At 40.8% G+C, this 22,616-nt stretch overlaps 1 protein-coding gene across 2 annotated transcripts in view; it reads right to left on the bottom strand.

Annotated features, from left to right (window-relative positions):
• DOCK11 (dedicator of cytokinesis 11) overlaps positions 1-22,616 on the bottom strand; it is a 537,932-nt gene that overhangs the window by 369,534 nt on the left and 145,782 nt on the right. For both annotated transcript variants that reach the window (XM_082263555.1, XM_082263556.1), the window contains exons 22-25: positions 22,030-22,113; positions 20,123-20,212; positions 19,682-19,800; positions 16,303-16,372 (exon numbers count right to left, since the gene is read on the bottom strand). In XM_082263555.1, the coding sequence (XP_082119681.1) occupies positions 16,303-16,372; positions 19,682-19,800; positions 20,123-20,212; positions 22,030-22,113 (363 nt within the window). The remainder of the gene's footprint in view (positions 1-16,302; positions 16,373-19,681; positions 19,801-20,122; positions 20,213-22,029; positions 22,114-22,616) is intronic.

The raw sequence follows: 22,616 nt of genomic DNA, 5'->3' as shown, positions 1-22,616 counted from the left end.
CAAACACAGTTTCTTCCTCCCAGTGGGCCATAAATAGGTTGGCCACACTGGGAGCAAACTTAGCCCCCATCGCAACTCCTTTGACTTGCAAATAAAAACTATGGTTGTACCAAAAATAGTTCTTCTCAAGACAAAACTTTAAGCTCCTCTGAAGAAACCTAATTTGCTTTCTAGGTAACTGTGAATGAGATAGACCCCATTTAACCGCACTCAGTGCATCCGAGTGGTCAATAATGGTGTACAATGATCCAACATCCGCTGTAATCATTATACATTCAGTGGAGCTTGGTATTGTATTAAGTATTTGTATAATATGTTTAGTGTCTTTAAGGAATGATTTGGTTTTTTGTACAACCGGCTGGAGGAAAAAATCTATGTATTGACCCAACCTGGCCGTGATGGAATCAATCCCATTAACTATGGGGCGGCCAGGTGGGTTTTCCAGCTGTTTGTGTATTTTTGGCAGAAAGTATATTATAGGCCTCCTACAAAATAAGGGGTCTAGATACTGGGCCTCTTTATGAGTGAGGACTCCACTCCGTTCGCCTTTAGTAGTTAGACCATGTAGTTCTTCTTTGAACTCTAACATGGGGTCTTTAGACAAGATCTACTCTGCCCCGGGAGTAGTTGATCCACCCCAGGTGAAGAGCAATGGTATATTCCCTTTCCTGGCAGGTTTTTATGCGTGCGGGAAGTGTGCTACTTGTAAAAGTTGCAGGAAAAATATCAAAAAACGCAAGGAATTTGTATCACGGAGGACGAACTCAAAGTCTTGGATAAGGGGCTAAAATTTGCTCCTATCAGGAATTTGAACAAATTTCAAACTTATGTTAATATACAGAAATTTACTAGACAATTAAGCATTAAAAAATATTTCTTGTCTAATCCTGTTACCCGCAACTCCGCCTCCTCTACATACCACCATTCCTCCCTAAAAAATAAATCAACCTTCAATCCGCCTGGACAGGACACTAAGCACCTAGATGTGTTTAAACACATGGTGTGTAGTGACCTTGATAAATTGAAGTATAAAAAAGCGTATGACCCATTGTGTATCAAAAGAGGTATTGCATCTCTGGAAAAAAGGAGTGATATCGTTATACGTCCGGCAGATAAAGGGGGGGGTCTGGTGGTACTCAGTGGGAGTTATTACAAAAATGAGATGTTGAGACTCCTGAGTGACCACTCCACATATCAGATCTTGTCTAAAGACCCCATGTTAGAGTTCAAAGAAGAACTACATGGTCTAACTACTAAAGGCGAACGGAGTGGAGTCCTCACTCATAAAGAGGCCCAGTATCTAGACCCCTTATTTTGTAGGAGGCCTATAATATACTTTCTGCCAAAAATACACAAACAGCTGGAAAACCCACCTGGCCGCCCCATAGTTAATGGGATTGATTCCATCACGGCCAGGTTGGGTCAATACATAGATTTTTTCCTCCAGCCGGTTGTACAAAAAACCAAATCATTCCTTAAAGACACTAAACATATTATACAAATACTTAATACAATACCAAGCTCCACTGAATGTATAATGATTACAGCGGATGTTGGATCATTGTACACCATTATTGACCACTCGGATGCACTGAGTGCGGTTAAATGGGGTCTATCTCATTCACAGTTACCTAGAAAGCAAATTAGGTTTCTTCAGAGGAGCTTAAAGTTTTGTCTTGAGAAGAACTATTTTTGGTACAACCATAGTTTTTATTTGCAAGTCAAAGGAGTTGCGATGGGGGCTAAGTTTGCTCCCAGTGTGGCCAACCTATTTATGGCCCACTGGGAGGAAGAAACTGTGTTTGAAGATTTGCCCCCACAGCTCATATGTTACCGTCGCTATATCGATGATTTATTCATGGTATGGCGGGGGTCATGGTGAGTTTGGAAGCGTTTATGAACAAATTAAACAACAATGAAAAGAATATTGTTCTTACATGGAATTTGCAATATGAGAGTATAATTTTTTTAGACTTGGAAGTGTACAAAGCAGATGGTGTTTTTAAAACCCGTAATTATTTTAAACCCACAGACAGAAATTCTTTTATCCCCCTTGACAGTTGCCATCACAGACAGTGGCTGTGTAATATCCCTCGTGGACAGTTTACACGCTTAAGGCGTAACTGTACCACTGAGGAGGATTTTATTACACAGTCAGAGGTTTTAACAGGAAGGTTTTTAGAAAAGGGATACGATAAAACAAATGTGAAAAATGAGCTTGAATGGGTTAAAAACACAAGTCGGGATCGCCTTTTGGATAATTCCAGATCTAGAGAAGTGGATACGCAATTCCGAATGGTCTTAGATTATAATATCCAACATAAAAAAGTTGAAAAAATCATCCGTAAGCATTGGGCCATTCTGAGAGAGGATAGGGTATTGGGCCCTGTCTTATCAGAGCAGCCCAAATTTGTTTACAGGAAAGCTCCATCCCTCAGAGACAAAGTTGCCCCGGGAGTAGTTGATCCACCCCAGGTGAAGAGCAATGGTATATTCCCTTTCCTGGCAGGTTTTTATGCGTGCGGGAAGTGTGCTACTTGTAAAAGTTGCAGGAAAAATATCAAAAAACGCAAGGAATTTGTATCCACGGTCACACAAAAAAGCTATTTGATAAAAAATTTAATAACATGTGCCACACAAGGTGTGGTTTACATGTTAGAGTGTGACTGTGGGTTACAATACATTGGACGCACCTCGCGGGCTCTACACGTACGTGTTGGGGAACATGTCAACAACATACGGAAGGGGCTTATTACCCACAGTGTATCTAGGCACTTTAAAAATTATCATCATAAAAATCCAAGCACCTTAAAATTCTGGGGGATTGAAAAAGTAAGCTACCATTGGAGGGGTGGTAATTTCATCAGACAATTAAGTCGTCGCGAATCCTTTTGGATTTATGAGGCTAAAGTCTTAACGCCCCTAGGATTGAATGTCGACTTTGATCTGAATTGTTTTATTTCAGACAGATAATTTTTTATGGTCATTGTTTTTTCTTTTTATGATATTTAAATTTTAAATACTTATTTAGTAAATTTTATACTATTTTATTGGGGTTTATGTACGATTTTATATGTTTTTATGTGGTTATAATGTGTTTTATGTATATTATTGTATTTAACACTGTTCCCTATGTAAGTGAGCAAAAGTGCTGCCATCTGGTGTCTGGTTGCTAATATAGCCGTACGACCTATAAGATCAACACAGTACAAATCAATGATTGAGTATAAGTTCGTTTTTTAATAATATTAAAAAACTTTGAGCAGTTTCTAAATGGTTCTTCCTGTAAAGAAAGACATACAATATTAGTCTGCTGTTATAAGTGATCCTTCGGCCGATCTCCGAGATATATGTATGTCTCCTTAGTGACAAATGTAATTGTAAACACGGCCGAATGAATATCATTACTTTTAGCCCGCCCCTCTATCTCTCTGTCTCAGGAGACACTCTGTCTCCATGGCGATGGTGAAACGCCGGAAGTGACATAGTGGGCGGAGCTTAGGGATAATATAAAAAGCCGGACCTTCGACCTATCACCATCCCCGCTGAAGAAGTCTACGCCCACCTGACGTAACGCGTACGGGGGATTGGTCAATCGGTCCTACGGCTGTTAACCAGGAAGTAACCAGGCACCATCCAGCACGCTGCACACTCTGCAACTACTATGCCTATTATGCTCGGATACAATGTAAGTGCAATATGTTTTGAGTGAATTAAAGCTTTCAGCATTACAACAGAGAGCACTAGATCTCCCCCTCTTTTATTTATATATCTTGGGAAACTTGGAATCGAGTGTGAGTTGTACCTGCTGCAGCGATATCCTTATTTGTGCTGACAAGTGCTGGAGTCTTGGTCTTGCCTGTATCGGAGCAACACGAGTTGGTTACCTGTGGAGATTGTTTATGCTTTCTGGCCCTGCAGGGTCATGTTTTGGAGGTGAGAGGCAGATATTGCTTGGTGGAGGGATTTGAGCACCAGAGTCACACCTGTTATTATTTCACCATATCACAAGTGGACTTTTTACCTCTACCGACTGTTATCGCCTCTTATATGGACTATCTCCTTTTTAGACATGTTTTAATATATTTAATATATTTATTATTGGTTTAAAGTGTTTTATCCAATGATTGAATCCCAATAATCTATCATAGACTGCGCTACACTATTTATTATTTATTTCATTGAAGGAGTTGGATTGCCCTTGAGTGTTAGCTGCTGGTCTCATTGCAAGTTAATTTATTCAGCGCTGAATCTTCTACACACATATTATACTAGTTTTCAATCTATGTGATTCAGCAGCAGAATTATGGAGATTTTCCAATATTTAGAAAAACGGGAAATTAAAATTAACGAGATCTTTTCAAACAAACCAACCATATCTAAAGATCCGGGGGATCTTTCATATTTATTTAGAAAGCTGGGCTTTTTGTTTGAAAAGAAAATTAAAGTATGGTGGGACATAGTGTCCTTTGAACACTACATCGCCGCTAAGCTAATTCCACGTAGTTTAAGGTGGGATGTCCCTCCTAACGATGGTCTATTGGATAACGAGTCCCTAAAAGATTGGGAGGATTTCTTTACCAATAAGGGTTTAGAGCTCTTAGTATTTTTATTAAATCGGAAAAAGAAAAAAATGACCACATTAGAAACCCAAATAAAAGATATTAAAGATAAAGTGGAGTTGGTTAAAGACCACCCAGACTTAACTCAATTAACAAATGACTTGAAACTAAAAATGGAAAAATGGGATAGAGAAGTACAGGAAAAAAAGAAAAATAAATTTCAGCGAGATTTGGCAGATTTTAATGGAAAGGATATATATAAATGGCAACTATCGTTCCATATAAGCCAAGAGTCTCCACAAGTGGAAATAAGTGAACCTTCCCAAGGCACTAGTAATAGTGGGGTATTAGAGACAGTTCCTAATAAGAAAACTTATTATGTCCCTATACCAGCTCCCCATGACCAGCACACCCCCAGAAACAATTGGAATAATTACAATAAGAAAGGAGGTGGAAGAGGGAGAAAGAGTTCCTTTAACCCTCCCCCTTCCAATAATAACTATCCTCAGAGATTTGTCAACAATGGAGGTGAGGGTTGGCAGGTGGTAAAAGGGAGAGGGAGAGGAAAAAGCAGAGGGAGAGGAAGAGGGAGAGGAAAAGGCAGACCCCAACAGGGAAATTATGCCCAGTATAGACCTTATTCAGAAATACCTTCACAGAATAGGTTTACCCCCCTCCGTGATATTGAGGATGCTGACCAACAATATTTTTTAGAGGAAGGGAGGTCCCCATGGAGGGGACCACGGACCCAATTCCAGTCCCCAGCCCCAAGAACCCCAATCCAGAATTACAATTGGAGGGGGAACCAATACCAACTAGAAAACGCCAATCAGAGTGTGGGAAAAAGAAAAAACAGAGAGGATGTCGAGGAGGACGACGAACCAAAAAGGCAGAGGCCACGATAGGTACAGGAATATATAACTTGAGTGGAGTTCCCCTCACGGAGGACGAACTCAAAGTCTTGGATAAGGGGCTAAAATTTGCTCCTATCAGGAATTTGAACAAATTTCAAACTTATGTTAATATACAGAAATTTACTAGACAATTAAGCATTAAAAAATATTTCTTGTCTAATCCTGTTACCCGCAACTCCGCCTCCTCTACATACCACCATTCCTCCCTAAAAAATAAATCAACCTTCAATCCGCCTGGACAGGACACTAAGCACCTAGATGTGTTTAAACACATGGTGTGTAGTGACCTTGATAAATTGAAGTATAAAAAAGCGTATGACCCATTGTGTATCAAAAGAGGTATTGCATCTCTGGAAAAAAGGAGTGATATCGTTATACGTCCGGCAGATAAAGGGGGGGGTCTGGTGGTACTCAGTGGGAGTTATTACAAAAATGAGATGTTGAGACTCCTGAGTGACCACTCCACATATCAGATCTTGTCTAAAGACCCCATGTTAGAGTTCAAAGAAGAACTACATGGTCTAACTACTAAAGGCGAACGGAGTGGAGTCCTCACTCATAAAGAGGCCCAGTATCTAGACCCCTTATTTTGTAGGAGGCCTATAATATACTTTCTGCCAAAAATACACAAACAGCTGGAAAACCCACCTGGCCGCCCCATAGTTAATGGGATTGATTCCATCACGGCCAGGTTGGGTCAATACATAGATTTTTTCCTCCAGCCGGTTGTACAAAAAACCAAATCATTCCTTAAAGACACTAAACATATTATACAAATACTTAATACAATACCAAGCTCCACTGAATGTATAATGATTACAGCGGATGTTGGATCATTGTACACCATTATTGACCACTCGGATGCACTGAGTGCGGTTAAATGGGGTCTATCTCATTCACAGTTACCTAGAAAGCAAATTAGGTTTCTTCAGAGGAGCTTAAAGTTTTGTCTTGAGAAGAACTATTTTTGGTACAACCATAGTTTTTATTTGCAAGTCAAAGGAGTTGCGATGGGGGCTAAGTTTGCTCCCAGTGTGGCCAACCTATTTATGGCCCACTGGGAGGAAGAAACTGTGTTTGAAGATTTGCCCCCACAGCTCATATGTTACCGTCGCTATATCGATGATTTATTCATGGTATGGCGGGGGGACATGGTGAGTTTGGAAGCGTTTATGAACAAATTAAACAACAATGAAAAGAATATTGTTCTTACATGGAATTTGCAATATGAGAGTATAATTTTTTTAGACTTGGAAGTGTACAAAGCAGATGGTGTTTTTAAAACCCGTAATTATTTTAAACCCACAGACAGAAATTCTTTTATCCCCCTTGACAGTTGCCATCACAGACAGTGGCTGTGTAATATCCCTCGTGGACAGTTTACACGCTTAAGGCGTAACTGTACCACTGAGGAGGATTTTATTACACAGTCAGAGGTTTTAACAGGAAGGTTTTTAGAAAAGGGATACGATAAAACAAATGTGAAAAATGAGCTTGAATGGGTTAAAAACACAAGTCGGGATCGCCTTTTGGATAATTCCAGATCTAGAGAAGTGGATACGCAATTCCGAATGGTCTTAGATTATAATATCCAACATAAAAAAGTTGAAAAAATCATCCGTAAGCATTGGGCCATTCTGAGAGAGGATAGGGTATTGGGCCCTGTCTTATCAGAGCAGCCCAAATTTGTTTACAGGAAAGCTCCATCCCTCAGAGACAAAGTTGCCCCGGGAGTAGTTGATCCACCCCAGGTGAAGAGCAATGGTATATTCCCTTTCCTGGCAGGTTTTTATGCGTGCGGGAAGTGTGCTACTTGTAAAAGTTGCAGGAAAAATATCAAAAAACGCAAGGAATTTGTATCCACGGTCACACAAAAAAGCTATTTGATAAAAAATTTAATAACATGTGCCACACAAGGTGTGGTTTACATGTTAGAGTGTGACTGTGGGTTACAATACATTGGACGCACCTCGCGGGCTCTACACGTACGTGTTGGGGAACATGTCAACAACATACGGAAGGGGCTTATTACCCACAGTGTATCTAGGCACTTTAAAAATTATCATCATAAAAATCCAAGCACCTTAAAATTCTGGGGGATTGAAAAAGTAAGCTACCATTGGAGGGGTGGTAATTTCATCAGACAATTAAGTCGTCGCGAATCCTTTTGGATTTATGAGGCTAAAGTCTTAACGCCCCTAGGATTGAATGTCGACTTTGATCTGAATTGTTTTATTTCAGACAGATAATTTTTTATGGTCATTGTTTTTTCTTTTTATGATATTTAAATTTTAAATACTTATTTAGTAAATTTTATACTATTTTATTGGGGTTTATGTACGATTTTATATGTTTTTATGTGGTTATAATGTGTTTTATGTATATTATTGTATTTAACACTGTTCCCTATGTAAGTGAGCAAAAGTGCTGCCATCTGGTGTCTGGTTGCTAATATAGCCGTACGACCTATAAGATCAACACAGTACAAATCAATGATTGAGTATAAGTTCGTTTTTTAATAATATTAAAAAACTTTGAGCAGTTTCTAAATGGTTCTTCCTGTAAAGAAAGACATACAATATTAGTCTGCTGTTATAAGTGATCCTTCGGCCGATCTCCGAGATATATGTATGTCTCCTTAGTGACAAATGTAATTGTAAACACGGCCGAATGAATATCATTACTTTTAGCCCGCCCCTCTATCTCTCTGTCTCAGGAGACACTCTGTCTCCATGGCGATGGTGAAACGCCGGAAGTGACATAGTGGGCGGAGCTTAGGGATAATATAAAAAGCCGGACCTTCGACCTATCACCATCCCCGCTGAAGAAGTCTACGCCCACCTGACGTAACGCGTACGGGGGATTGGTCAATCGGTCCTACGGCTGTTAACCAGGAAGTAACCAGGCACCATCCAGCACGCTGCACACTCTGCAACTACTATGCCTATTATGCTCGGATACAATGTAAGTGCAATATGTTTTGAGTGAATTAAAGCTTTCAGCATTACAACAGAGAGCATTAGATCTCCCCCTCTTTTATTTATATATCTTGGGAAACTTGGAATCGAGTGTGAGTTGTACCTGCTGCAGCGATATCCTTATTTGTGCTGACAAGTGCTGGAGTCTTGGTCTTGCCTGTATCGGAGCAACACGAGTTGGTTACCTGTGGAGATTGTTTATGCTTTCTGGCCCTGCAGGGTCATGTTTTGGAGGTGAGAGGCAGATATTGCTTGGTGGAGGGATTTGAGCACCAGAGTCACACCTGTTATTATTTCACCATATCACAAGTGGACTTTTTACCTCTACCGACTGTTATCGCCTCTTATATGGACTATCTCCTTTTTAGACATGTTTTAATATATTTAATATATTTATTATTGGTTTAAAGTGTTTTATCCAATGATTGAATCCCAATAATCTATCATAGACTGCGCTACACTATTTATTATTTATTTCATTGAAGGAGTTGGATTGCCCTTGAGTGTTAGCTGCTGGTCTCATTGCAAGTTAATTTATTCAGCGCTGAATCTTCTACACACATATTATACTAGTTTTCAATCTATGTGATTCAGCAGCAGAATTATGGAGATTTTCCAATATTTAGAAAAACGGGAAATTAAAATTAACGAGATCTTTTCAAACAAACCAACCATATCTAAAGATCCGGGGGATCTTTCATATTTATTTAGAAAGCTGGGCTTTTTGTTTGAAAAGAAAATTAAAGTATGGTGGGACATAGTGTCCTTTGAACACTACATCGCCGCTAAGCTAATTCCACGTCGTTTAAGGTGGGATGTCCCTCCTAACGATGGTTTATTGGATAACGAGTCCCTAAAAGATTGGGAGGATTTCTTTACCAATAAGGGTTTAGAGCTCTTAGTATTTTTATTAAATCGGAAAAAGAAAAAAAATGACCACATTAGAAACCCAAATAAAAGATATTAAAGATAAAGTGGAGTTGGTTAAAGACCACCCAGACTTAACTCAATTAACAAATGACTTGAAACTAAAAATGGAAAAATGGGATAGAGAAGTACAGGAAAAAAAGAAAAATAAATTTCAGCGAGATTTGGCAGATTTTAATGGAAAGGATATATATAAATGGCAACTATCGTTCCATATAAGCCAAGAGTCTCCACAAGTGGAAATAAGTGAACCTTCCCAAGGCACTAGTAATAGTGGGGTATTAGAGACAGTTCCTAATAAGAAAACTTATTATGTCCCTATACCAGCTCCCCATGACCAGCACACCCCCAGAAACAATTGGAATAATTACAATAAGAAAGGAGGTGGAAGAGGGAGAAAGAGTTCCTTTAACCCTCCCCCTTCCAATAATAACTATCCTCAGAGATTTGTCAACAATGGAGGTGAGGGTTGGCAGGTGGTAAAAGGGAGAGGGAGAGGAAAAAGCAGAGGGAGAGGAAGAGGGAGAGGAAAAGGCAGACCCCAACAGGGAAATTATGCCCAGTATAGACCTTATTCAGAAATACCTTCACAGAATAGGTTTACCCCCCTCCGTGATATTGAGGATGCTGACCAACAATATTTTTTAGAGGAAGGGAGGTCCCCATGGAGGGGACCACGGACCCAATTCCAGTCCCCAGCCCCAAGAACCCCAATCCAGAATTACAATTGGAGGGGGAACCAATACCAACTAGAAAACGCCAATCAGAGTGTGGGAAAAAGAAAAAACAGAGAGGATGTCGAGGAGGACGACGAACCAAAAAGGCAGAGGCCACGATAGGTACAGGAATATATAACTTGAGTGGAGTTCCCCTCACGGAGGACGAACTCAAAGTCTTGGATAAGGGGCTAAAATTTGCTCCTATCAGGAATTTGAACAAATTTCAAACTTATGTTAATATACAGAAATTTACTAGACAATTAAGCATTAAAAATATTTCTTGTCTAATCCTGTTACCCGCAACTCCGCCTCCTCTACATACCACCATTCCTCCCTAAAAAATAAATCAACCTTCAATCCGCCTGGACAGGACACTAAGCACCTAGATGTGTTTAAACACATGGTGTGTAGTGACCTTGATAAATTGAAGTATAAAAAAGCGTATGACCCATTGTGTATCAAAAGAGGTATTGCATCTCTGGAAAAAAGGAGTGATATCGTTATACGTCCGGCAGATAAAGGGGGGGGTCTGGTGGTACTCAGTGGGAGTTATTACAAAAATGAGATGTTGAGACTCCTGAGTGACCACTCCACATATCAGATCTTGTCTAAAGACCCCATGTTAGAGTTCAAAGAAGAACTACATGGTCTAACTACTAAAGGCGAACGGAGTGGAGTCCTCACTCATAAAGAGGCCCAGTATCTAGACCCCTTATTTTGTAGGAGGCCTATAATATACTTTCTGCCAAAAATACACAAACAGCTGGAAAACCCACCTGGCCGCCCCATAGTTAATGGGATTGATTCCATCACGGCCAGGTTGGGTCAATACATAGATTTTTTCCTCCAGCCGGTTGTACAAAAAACCAAATCATTCCTTAAAGACACTAAACATATTATACAAATACTTAATACAATACCAAGCTCCACTGAATGTATAATGATTACAGCGGATGTTGGATCATTGTACACCATTATTGACCACTCGGATGCACTGAGTGCGGTTAAATGGGGTCTATCTCATTCACAGTTACCTAGAAAGCAAATTAGGTTTCTTCAGAGGAGCTTAAAGTTTTGTCTTGAGAAGAACTATTTTTGGTACAACCATAGTTTTTATTTGCAAGTCAAAGGAGTTGCGATGGGGGCTAAGTTTGCTCCCAGTGTGGCCAACCTATTTATGGCCCACTGGGAGGAAGAAACTGTGTTTGAAGATTTGCCCCCACAGCTCATATGTTACCGTCGCTATATCGATGATTTATTCATGGTATGGCGGGGGGACATGGTGAGTTTGGAAGCGTTTATGAACAAATTAAACAACAATGAAAAGAATATTGTTCTTACATGGAATTTGCAATATGAGAGTATAATTTTTTTAGACTTGGAAGTGTACAAAGCAGATGGTGTTTTTAAAACCCGTAATTATTTTAAACCCACAGACAGAAATTCTTTTATCCCCCTTGACAGTTGCCATCACAGACAGTGGCTGTGTAATATCCCTCGTGGACAGTTTACACGCTTAAGGCGTAACTGTACCACTGAGGAGGATTTTTACACAGTCAGAGGTTTTAACAGGAAGGTTTTTAGAAAAGGGATACGATAAAACAAATGTGAAAAATTAGCTTGAATGGGTTAAAAACACAAGTCGGGATCGCCTTTTGGATAATTCCAGATCTAGAGAAGTGGATACGCAATTCCGAATGGTCTTAGATTATAATATCCAACATAAAAAAGTTGAAAAAATCATCCGTAAGCATTGGGCCATTCTGAGAGAGGATAGGGTATTGGGCCCTGTCTTATCAGAGCAGCCCAAATTTGTTTACAGGAAAGCTCCATCCCTCAGAGACAAAGTTGCCCCGGGAGTAGTTGATCCACCCCAGGTGAAGAGCAATGGTATATTCCCTTTCCTGGCAGGTTTTTATGCGTGCGGGAAGTGTGCTACTTGTAAAAGTTGCAGGAAAAATATCAAAAAACGCAAGGAATTTGTATCCACGGTCACACAAAAAAGCTATTTGATAAAAAATTTAATAACATGTGCCACACAAGGTGTGGTTTACATGTTAGAGTGTGACTGTGGGTTACAATACATTGGACGCACCTCGCGGGCTCTACACGTACGTGTTGGGGAACATGTCAACAACATACGGAAGGGGCTTATTACCCACAGTGTATCTAGGCACTTTAAAAATTATCATCATAAAAATCCAAGCACCTTAAAATTCTGGGGGATTGAAAAAGTAAGCTACCATTGGAGGGGTGGTAATTTCATCAGACAATTAAGTCGTCGCGAATCCTTTTGGATTTATGAGGCTAAAGTCTTAACGCCCCTAGGATTGAATGTCGACTTTGATCTGAATTGTTTTATTTCAGACAGATAATTTTTTATGGTCATTGTTTTTTCTTTTTATGATATTTAAATTTTAAATACTTATTTAGTAAATTTTATACTATTTTATTGGGGTTTATGTACGATTTTATATGTTTTTATGTGGTTATAATGTGTTTTATGTATATTATTGTATTTAACACTGTTCCCTATGTAAGTGAGCAAAAGTGCTGCCATCTGGTGTCTGGTTGCTAATATAGCCGTACGACCTATAAGATCAACACAGTACAAATCAATGATTGAGTATAAGTTCGTTTTTTAATAATATTAAAAAACTTTGAGCAGTTTCTAAATGGTTCTTCCTGTAAAGAAAGACATACAATATTAGTCTGCTGTTATAAGTGATCCTTCGGCCGATCTCCGAGATATATGTATGTCTCCTTAGTGACAAATGTAATTGTAAACACGGCCGAATGAATATCATTACTTTTAGCCCGCCCCTCTATCTCTCTGTCTCAGGAGACACTCTGTCTCCATGGCGATGGTGAAACGCCGGAAGTGACATAGTGGGCGGAGCTTAGGGATAATATAAAAAGCCGGACCTTCGACCTATCACCATCCCCGCTGAAGAAGTCTACGCCCACCTGACGTAACGCGTACGGGGGATTGGTCAATCGGTCCTACGGCTGTTAACCAGGAAGTAACCAGGCACCATCCAGCACGCTGCACACTCTGCAACTACTATGCCTATTATGCTCGGATACAATGTAAGTGCAATATGTTTTGAGTGAATTAAAGCTTTCAGCATTACAACAGAGAGCACTAGATCTCCCCCTCTTTTATTTATATATCTTGGGAAACTTGGAATCGAGTGTGAGTTGTACCTGCTGCAGCGATATCCTTATTTGTGCTGACAAGTGCTGGAGTCTTGGTCTTGCCTGTATCGGAGCAACACGAGTTGGTTACCTGTGGAGATTGTTTATGCTTTCTGGCCCTGCAGGGTCATGTTTTGGAGGTGAGAGGCAGATATTGCTTGGTGGAGGGATTTGAGCACCAGAGTCACACCTGTTATTATTTCACCATATCACAAGTGGACTTTTTACCTCTACCGACTGTTATCGCCTCTTATATGGACTATCTCCTTTTTAGACATGTTTTAATATATTTAATATATTTATTATTGGTTTAAAGTGTTTTATCCAATGATTGAATCCCAATAATCTATCATAGACTGCGCTACACTATTTATTATTTATTTCATTGAAGGAGTTGGATTGCCCTTGAGTGTTAGCTGCTGGTCTCATTGCAAGTTAATTTATTCAGCGCTGAATCTTCTACACACATATCTCATAATGTAAGTCCGTACCATGAATATTTATTTGTTAAAAGCAAAAAACGCACTTAAAGAGGTACAAGGAATGAAAGCAATCAGTCAGAACACTGTGCCTGGAACGCCCTGCGTTCCACGGACCGGAAACTGGAAGCCGGAAGTGACGCAATGACACTCTAGTCTCATCGCTACGCGTTTCATCAGAATGACGTCATCAGGAGCAGTACGGACTTACACTATGAGATGCCTTTTTTGTCCATATACCCTGTGATGAGAGTCCCCATTGATCAGACCCATTGAGGCGGAGGGGGAGATATAGGATTGTGCAGTAATCCATTTGTTGGTGCCTCTGACCCCTGCAGGGGTTCAGTCTTCTGGTGAGTGCGGATCTGAGGCGGGAACACGGGTGGATTCACCTCCTGTTTTCATCACCAAGAGACTGACACTGCACTTTGAAGCTCTTTGCACTAATCACTTTAAAATCTTTATAAGGACTTATCATTTTTTTTGATTATGAGATTGATTTATGGATTAATTTGACTAATGGCTTATTGCACCTTTTTGCACAGGGAGCACTTTTTGTATCAATGTACTATTTTTATAATACAGCATGTTTGAGTATTCTAGATTTCTGGATCACTATAAGATGAAAAATTGTTTTCATATTTGATCTTTATTATTAATGTTCCCATATGAGGTTTGTGTAAAGAGATAGTATTTTCTATATATTATTTTTTTTCACATATATTTTTTTCACATTCTTTTGGTATCTTTCCCCATGAGGATTGCACACACTATATGTGAAGCGCCACCTATACCTCTTCCCCATATTCATTAATTCCCATATCCAACCTTGTGAGATATGTGAGGTAGGCAGCAGCCATTTTGTTCATAATGTAGTGCGGAATCCAAACCAATTTCACAATGGGATATATAGTCCTTGGAAATTGAAAGTAAACAGCAGAGGAGAAACTGCAAAACATGCAGGGTATCCAGGAAGTTGTGGAAAGAGATGGCCAGCAGTAAGCAGAGAGTAAGTACTCATAATATGAAATTAGAATTTTTAAGCAAGCCTATATTAGATTGTCAGAAATTACTATTGTTTGTACTGTTATTATAATGCTGATGTTTGAAAATTAAAGTTCACAGATCTCCTTTAATTTCTCCTAAGCTTTTGATCTAAACTCATTTTCTTGTTTTTCACAATAGACAGCTAATTTAAACTATGTTCGCCTAAAGTTATTGGTATTTAATGGTATTAACCACTTACCGCAAAGTGACGTAGGGGTACATTGGGTAACTTTGCGGGGTTATACCAGGATGATGCTTCTAGCTAGAGGCATCATCCCGGTACCGTGGTTTAGTGCCAACGGTCGGCTTTCCTTCGGTAACGACCGATGCGGCTCGGGAGCCACTCGATCGTTACCCGGGTGAGCGGAAGGGGACGTCCCCCCCCTCCCCCACCTTCCGTGACTTGTAATGGGCCTCCCGTCCCCCTGGGAGACCCGAGCACCCAGGCGGCACGTCCGCCGGCTGGATGGAGTCCCGATCAAAGCCGGAAACGGCTTCGATCGGGTCTCCGATGACGTAACCCGGAGGCAGCGTCCATGACGTCACTTCCGGGTTACTGAAATCGCTGTTCAAAGCACACATGTGAGGTATCGCTGCAATCGCGTGAGCAATTAATAAAAAAAAAAGAGCCACACTCTAAGGCCTCTTTCACACGGCCGCTCCGGTTTTTTGCTCCGCTGTGGGACTTTTTTTTTTCACGGAGCGGATGACACTTGTAAGTCTTTGGGCATTGCGGATGTCAGCGGATGACACCGCAGACATCCGATTTTGCTTCCTTTCCGTTTTTTGAACGGAGGAAAAATAGGGTTCTGTTCCGTTCCAAAAAATGGAACAGAACTGAAAGGAAGAAAATCGGATGTCAGCGGATGGTATTCCGCTGACATCCGCAGTGCCATAGACTTACATTATGTCCGTAAATCATCTGCAAAAAAATAGGATGATTTGCGGACATACAGAGCGCCCGTGTGAAAGGGCCCTTACTCTAAACTGGTAACCGTTAAAAAAATTTAAAGCGTCGCCTATTGAGATTTCTATTGACCGTAGTTTGTCGCCATTCCACGGGTGCGCGCAATTTTAAACCGTAACATGTTGGGTATCTATTTACTCGGCATGACATCATCTTTCACAATATACAAAAAAATGGGCTAACTTTACTGTTTAGAATTTTTTAAATGCAGTGAAATGTTTCCAAAAAAATGGCGTTTTAAAGACCGCTGCGCAAATACCGCGTGACAAAAAATATTGCAATGACCAACATTTTATTCTCCAGAGTCTTTGCTAAAAAAATATATATAATGTTTGGGGGTTCTAAGTAGTTTTCTAGGAAAAAATACAGATTTTTACTTGTAAACAAAAAGTGTCCAAAATAGGGCTGGGGCTTAAGTGGTTAAAGGTGCAGTATCCCCTGTGATAATTTTTGTGAATTGACTTGTGTTCATAGATTGATCCTTTATTTTAAAGTTGACTAATTATCTTACCTTAATAAAAGAACGGAGGTAGTGATCCAAACCTTCTTCATGGCATTTTGACACAATATGGAGAAGAACCCTGACACAAAAGGGACATATCTAAAATCATCAATGCTGATCATAAAGAAGATAATTTCTAGAAATGTAGCAGCTATAGTAGCAAGTTGCCTTGAAACATTCAGTCATTTTTGTGTTTACGATTACCTGGAACCTGTTCTACAGTGAATCCAGCATTTCCCAATTGGCTTTTCAAAGACAACATATTTAGTTACATAGTTACATAGTTAGTGAGGTTGAAAAAAGACATCAGTCAATCCAGTTCAACCTATGATGTGTGTGTGTTTGCTTTTAACCGTACATTGTATACCCCTGTATGTTGTGGTCTTTAAGGTGTCCATCTAATAGTTTTTTGAAACTATCAATGCTCCCTGCTGATACGACTGCTTGTGGAAGAGAATTCCACATCTTTACCGCTCTTACCGTGAAGAACCCCTTACGCACTTTAAGGTTAAACCGCCTTTCCTCAAGTTTTAGTGAGTGGCCACGTGTCTTATTGTATCTCCTTTCTCTGAATAGTTTGTTCCTTATGCTAGGGTCACCAGTACAGTATTTGTACATTGATATCATATCCCCCCTCAATCGTCTCTTCTCCAGAGAGAACAGGTTCAGTGCTTGTAGTCTTTCCTCATAGCTGATGTCCTCCATTCCCCTAATTATTTTTGTTGCCCTTCTCTGGACTTTCTCCAGTTCCAGCACATCCTTCCTGAGGACCGGTGCCCAGAACTGGACAGCATACTCCAGATGTGGCCGGACCAGAGTCTTGTAGAGCGGGAGAATAATCTCTTTATTTCTGGAGTGAATCCCCTTTTTTATACATCCCAGTATTCTGTTGGCTTTGCTTGCGGCGGCTTGGCATTGCATGCCACTGCCAAGCCTGTTGTCTACCAGTACCCACAAGTCCTTTTCCATCCTAGACTCACCCAGAGGTTCCCCCCCTAGTGAGTAGCTTGCTTTCTGGTTTCTGGCCCCCAAGTGCATTACTTTACATTTTTCAACATTAAATCTCATCTGCCATGTAGATGCCCACCCCGTTATTTTGTTCAGGTCCGCTTGCAAGGTTTCCACATCCTGCATAGAAGATATTGGCATGCCTAATTTAGTATCATCAGCAAATACTGAGATTGTACTCGATATCCCCTCCTCCAGATCATTTATGAATAAATTAAACAGGATTGGTCCCAGGACAGAACCCTGGGGGACCCCACTTTCCACACCCGCCCAATCCGAGTACTCCCCATTAATCACCACCCTCTGGACTCTCCCCTGGAGCCAGTTCTCTATCCAGGTACTCACCTTACGGTCCATACCTACCTTCCTTAGTTTGTACAGTAAGCGTTTGTGGGGAACGGTGTCAAAGGCCTTTGCAAAGTCCAGATACACCACATCCACAGGCTTTCCTTTATCTAGGTGGCAGCTCACTTCATCGTAGAAGGTTAATAGATTGGTTTGGCACGAACGATTTTTCATGAATCCATGCTGATTACTACTTATAATACCGTTTTCATTACTAAAGTCTTGTATGTGGTCCCTTAACATCCCCTCCAAAATTTTGCAGACTACTGATGTTAGGCTGACCGGCCTATAGTTACCCGGGATATATCTCGACCCCTTTTTAAATATTGGTACCACGTTGGCTTTTTTCCAATCAGCTGGCACCATACCCGTCTGTAAACTATCCTTAAAGATCAAGAATAATGGTCTGGCAATCGCCTGGCTGAGCTCATTAAGAACCCTCGGGTGCAAGCCATCCGGTCCCGGGGATTTATTTATGTTAAGTTTCTCTAGTTTAGCTCTAAGTCTATCCTCTGTTAGCCATGGCGGCACTTCCTGAGGTGTATTATTTAGTTCGGCCTTACAAGCAAGGTTCGTGTAGCCCCCCGTTTCCTTTGTGAAGTCTGAAGAAAAGAAATTATTTAACACTTCCGCCTTTTCTCTGTCCTCAGTGGCCATTTTTCCTTTATCATCTTTAATGGGGCCAATGTGTTCTGACCTCACTTTCTAACTGTTTATATACTTAAAGAACTTCTTGGGGTTCTTTTTACTCTCCTCCGCTATATGTCTCTCGTGTTCTATTTTAGCCGCCCTGATTTCGTCTTTACATTTCTTATTACACTCTTTATAATGCTTAAATGCTGCCAATGACCCCTCAGTCTTGTATTTTTTGAAGGCCTTTTCTTTAGCTCTAATATACATTTTTATGTTGGAGTCTAGCCACCCAGGGTTTAGTTTTGCTCTTTTAAATTTATTTCCCTGTGGAATACACTGACCCACCCCCTTGTTAAGTATGCTCTTGAAGCACTCCCATTTTTCCTCTGTGTTCATTGTTCCCAGGGTTCTATCCCATTTGATATTTTCTAGCAGCGAGCGCAGTTTAGGGAAATTGGCTCTTTTGAAATTCAGTGTCCTTATATTACCCTTGTGTTTCCTATTACTGTAATTAATACTGAAACTTATTGACCTATGGTCACTGTTTCCTAAGTTATCCCGTATTTCTATATCCGTGAGCAGGTCTGTATTGTTGGTAATCAGTAGGTCAAGTACCGCATTGTTTCTTGTCGGTGCATTCACCATCTGACCCATGAAATTGTCCTGCAAAACATTTAGGAACTGCCGAGCCTTGGCTGAGTGCACGGTTCCTTCTGCCCAGTCTATATCCGGATAATTAAAGTCCCCCATTATAATGACATTTCCCATCCTTGCTGCCAATCCTATCTGTAACATGAGGTCCGCCTCACCCTCCTCCCTCTGGTTGGGGGGCCTATAGCATACTCCCAATATTACCTTCCCCACCGTGCCTTCCCTTTGAAGCTCTACCCATAGGGATTCTGCCTCGTCCTTAGCTCCATTATTAATATCATCCCTCATATTTACCTGTATACTGTTCTTAATATACAGACATACCCCTCCCCCTTTTTTACCCTCTCTATCCCTGCGATAAAGGGAATACCCCTGAATGGTCGCCATCCAGTCATGAGAGCTGTCAAACCAAGTCTCAGTTATCCCCACAAAATCTTAGTCCCCCTCAAACATCAGCAGCTCCAGTTCTCCCATCTTGTTGGCCAGGCTTCTGGCATTGGTATACAAACCTCGTAATTTTGATCGGTTACATTTATCCTCATTTGATGTTTTTAGGCTGCTCTCTTGATTATTCCCCGTACCCACCCTGGGTTTAGGAGCTCCGAACATCCTACCGCTAATGCCCCCATTTCTGCCCTCTGAAACTTGCTTTCCACTGGCTAATTCTACATCTGTACCCTCCCCCCCCCATATTGACTGACGTGTGCAACCCATAGAAACTCTATGGTTCAGATTGTATTAAAGGACTTACAGAGTACAATTTGAAGCAACCTCATCTTCATGGGAAAGTGTTGTCAAAACTTGAAAGAGCTGCATAAGAATAACAGGCAAGTACTGGATCATGACCTGGACTTCCATGGCATGCAGACACTAGAAAAAAGAACAAAACACAAAATACATCTCGGCATTAGACTGCAATATATACAATGCTCCACTAGATGGCAGAAAAGAAACATTGGTAAAATCATTCAAGGAATACAAGTTTACTGATAGCATTATGGGGGCATCTAGAGGAAATATTAGAGTCAGGCAGGATTACCATTATACTCAATGATAGGTGGAAATGTAGGATTTGTGGTTTACATTAGACTACTGAATTAAAAAAATAAATTAGGAAACAAGTAATTGAAAAAAGATGGACTTGACAGTTACAGTTATTAATGAGTTGATGGAACACATACAAACACAATACCTTCAAATACTTCACAAGGTCACCAGGAACTTCTTTAGAACCAGGCAGGATCTTCTGGCAATACTCAAAGAAATTGTACAGATGTAAATCCTAAAATTGGATAAAGAGTCAGGTTTATCATTTGATTACAGATAATAAAATAGTATATGTATATATAGACGTTGCAACAATTGCATCTTTCTCTGCCCCAAAAGGCGCTTGGAATCTAATGTTATTTTATAGTCACACAGATATGAACAATAGCACCCTTCTGATATATTGAATGGTGGCCCATGACCTGATTAGAAGCCTGTGGGTTTTTTCTCCCTGATGATTAGCTGCTGAAATTAGCTCACAGCTTTTTCAAAACAGTCATCCATAGCAACCAATGTGATTCGTGTTTTTAATATACCCCAAAAAAATCTAGTTACAATGGGCAAAATTTGCAACATTTGTTTAAGTAAATTTAAATTAGCCCCACGGTTTCTAATTTAGAAATAGACCTCCAACCCCCAGGGCACACACGGAGCATGGAACCATTTACTTTCTTGACTTAAACTCTTCTCCAGCCCCTCCTTGTTGTCCTTCTAGTCAGGAAGAGCACCATTATTGACAGTTAAAGTGTTGTCACTGGGACAGAAGAGAGGAAAGTAGCTGGACTTTCATGAATCAATAGCTCTTTTACACGAGTTAGAGGTCTACCCCGGCTTAGAGGAGGATAATCCAAGACTTTACATAAGTTATGAAGGTACCATTTGGTGACTGATTTGGTACAGCATATTTAGTCTGGTTACTTAGGAAAGAAGTTGCTATAGCAGAGCTTCTGGCAAATTTGGGCTCCCAATCTCCTATAAATATGGCAAGAGTGCAAACATAAAGAGGTGTTGCAAATTAACATTGTGATGGAGGAATTGGCTTAACAGAACACGCATGGAGACCGAGCAGTTTTAGGCCCATTTGCTAAGTGGCACTTTAATTGAGCTCACAGGGAAGGGATCTGGGCACAACAAGGGACAACCAGCAACAGGATACAAGGATTGTGTGGGAGCCTTCTAGGTCACTGGAGGGGGATGCACAACCTTGTGTGACCTAGCCTCACCTCAGGGTTCAAGCAGGTAGCACATTGCAGGAAGGGAACACAGCAGGAAGGTCTTGAGTGGCCTGGCCTCAACTCATGATCCAAATAGGTAATACATCGAAGAAGGGAAGCACAGCAGTAGGGTACTCACAGGGTAACAGTCACAGGGTAACAGAGTCACAGAGTACCTATGTGGCAAAGCTTCAATTTTGGCTCCATGCAGGTAGCACACTGCAGAAGGAGAACATAATAGGGTGGTACTCACAGGGCAGCAGGTCACAGATCACTGGGCAGCACCAGCATCAGGAGGGGAAGTAAGGAGCATCTTAAAGATAGTGACAGGGTTGTGGAGCAGGTAGAGGGCCTATAAGACCTGGCCACAGCCCAGTCTTTATAGACAGCAACATAATTCAGAAGAAGCAGGGAGGAAAACCATGGAAGCGAGGTCCACCAAGACCCTGTGGCCTGGCTGCAGCCCAGGTCCAAGAAGCCAGAAACATGTTTCAGAAGGAAACAGGGAGAACAAGCACAATCACACAGGCCTTTGATAAGGTATTTACATACCTGAGTTGGTGTGCGATCCTTTAACTGGGCAATCCAAGTTGTTCTAGTGACAGACTCCTATTTTCACCCTACCCTTTCCTAACATGTGGTGGCTGGACCTACGTGCAGGTGCTGCGGAATTAGATGATGGCTGGCTGGGCATTTTCTATCCCCATGACAAACACTATTTACTCTCAATTGCTTTTTAGTTTATGACATAAAATATTTCACATGAATGTGTTAACCAAACAGAGATTATTTCATTTTGAAGAACATTCTTTTCTCAAGCATGCACCTGAACACTTACTTGGGTATAGACTGTGGACTCCAAATGGCTTCCGATTTTAAAGAGTGGTTTGGCTCCATCCACCCACTTGATATCACTACTACTCTATATTGAAATATAGAGGAAAGAACAAATTAAATTACATTTTCAGCAATTTTAGACTTTTGCAAGTAGAAGTCCTACCTAAGAGGGGGCACTTTAAGGTACCTACTATTACTTTTGTTAATCAAATAAGACCCTCTGAAGTTTGCTCCTCTGAAATGTGTAGCACTTAGATACTAGGGTCTGGCTTCTTTGACTTTAAGCCTAAGACCTCCATCTGCCTATTCCATGTTCAATCCCTCAGTGACCACCAAGGACACATTCATTGGGCAGGATAAATACAGTTGGTATACTTAGTCTTGAATGTAGTACCCTGGTAACAAAACACATCTACTTTCAGCTAGGCCAGGGGTCTCCAAACTTTCCAAACAAGGGAACAGTTTACTGTCCTTCAGATTTTAGAGGGGGCCCACTGTGGCTAGTGGGAGTAGATCAGATCCTGAAGTCAGTGGGAGTAAATAATGCCCCATCTTTAGTGGGAGGAATAAAGCCCCATCATTGGTGTT

This window comes from Pelophylax lessonae, assembly GCF_965119305.1.
Source record: "Pelophylax lessonae genome assembly, chromosome: 7".
NCBI lineage: Eukaryota > Metazoa > Chordata > Amphibia > Anura > Ranidae > Pelophylax > Pelophylax lessonae.
The sequence above is the reverse complement of the archived record's forward strand: the minus strand, read 5'-3'. Positions and strand labels throughout refer to the sequence as shown.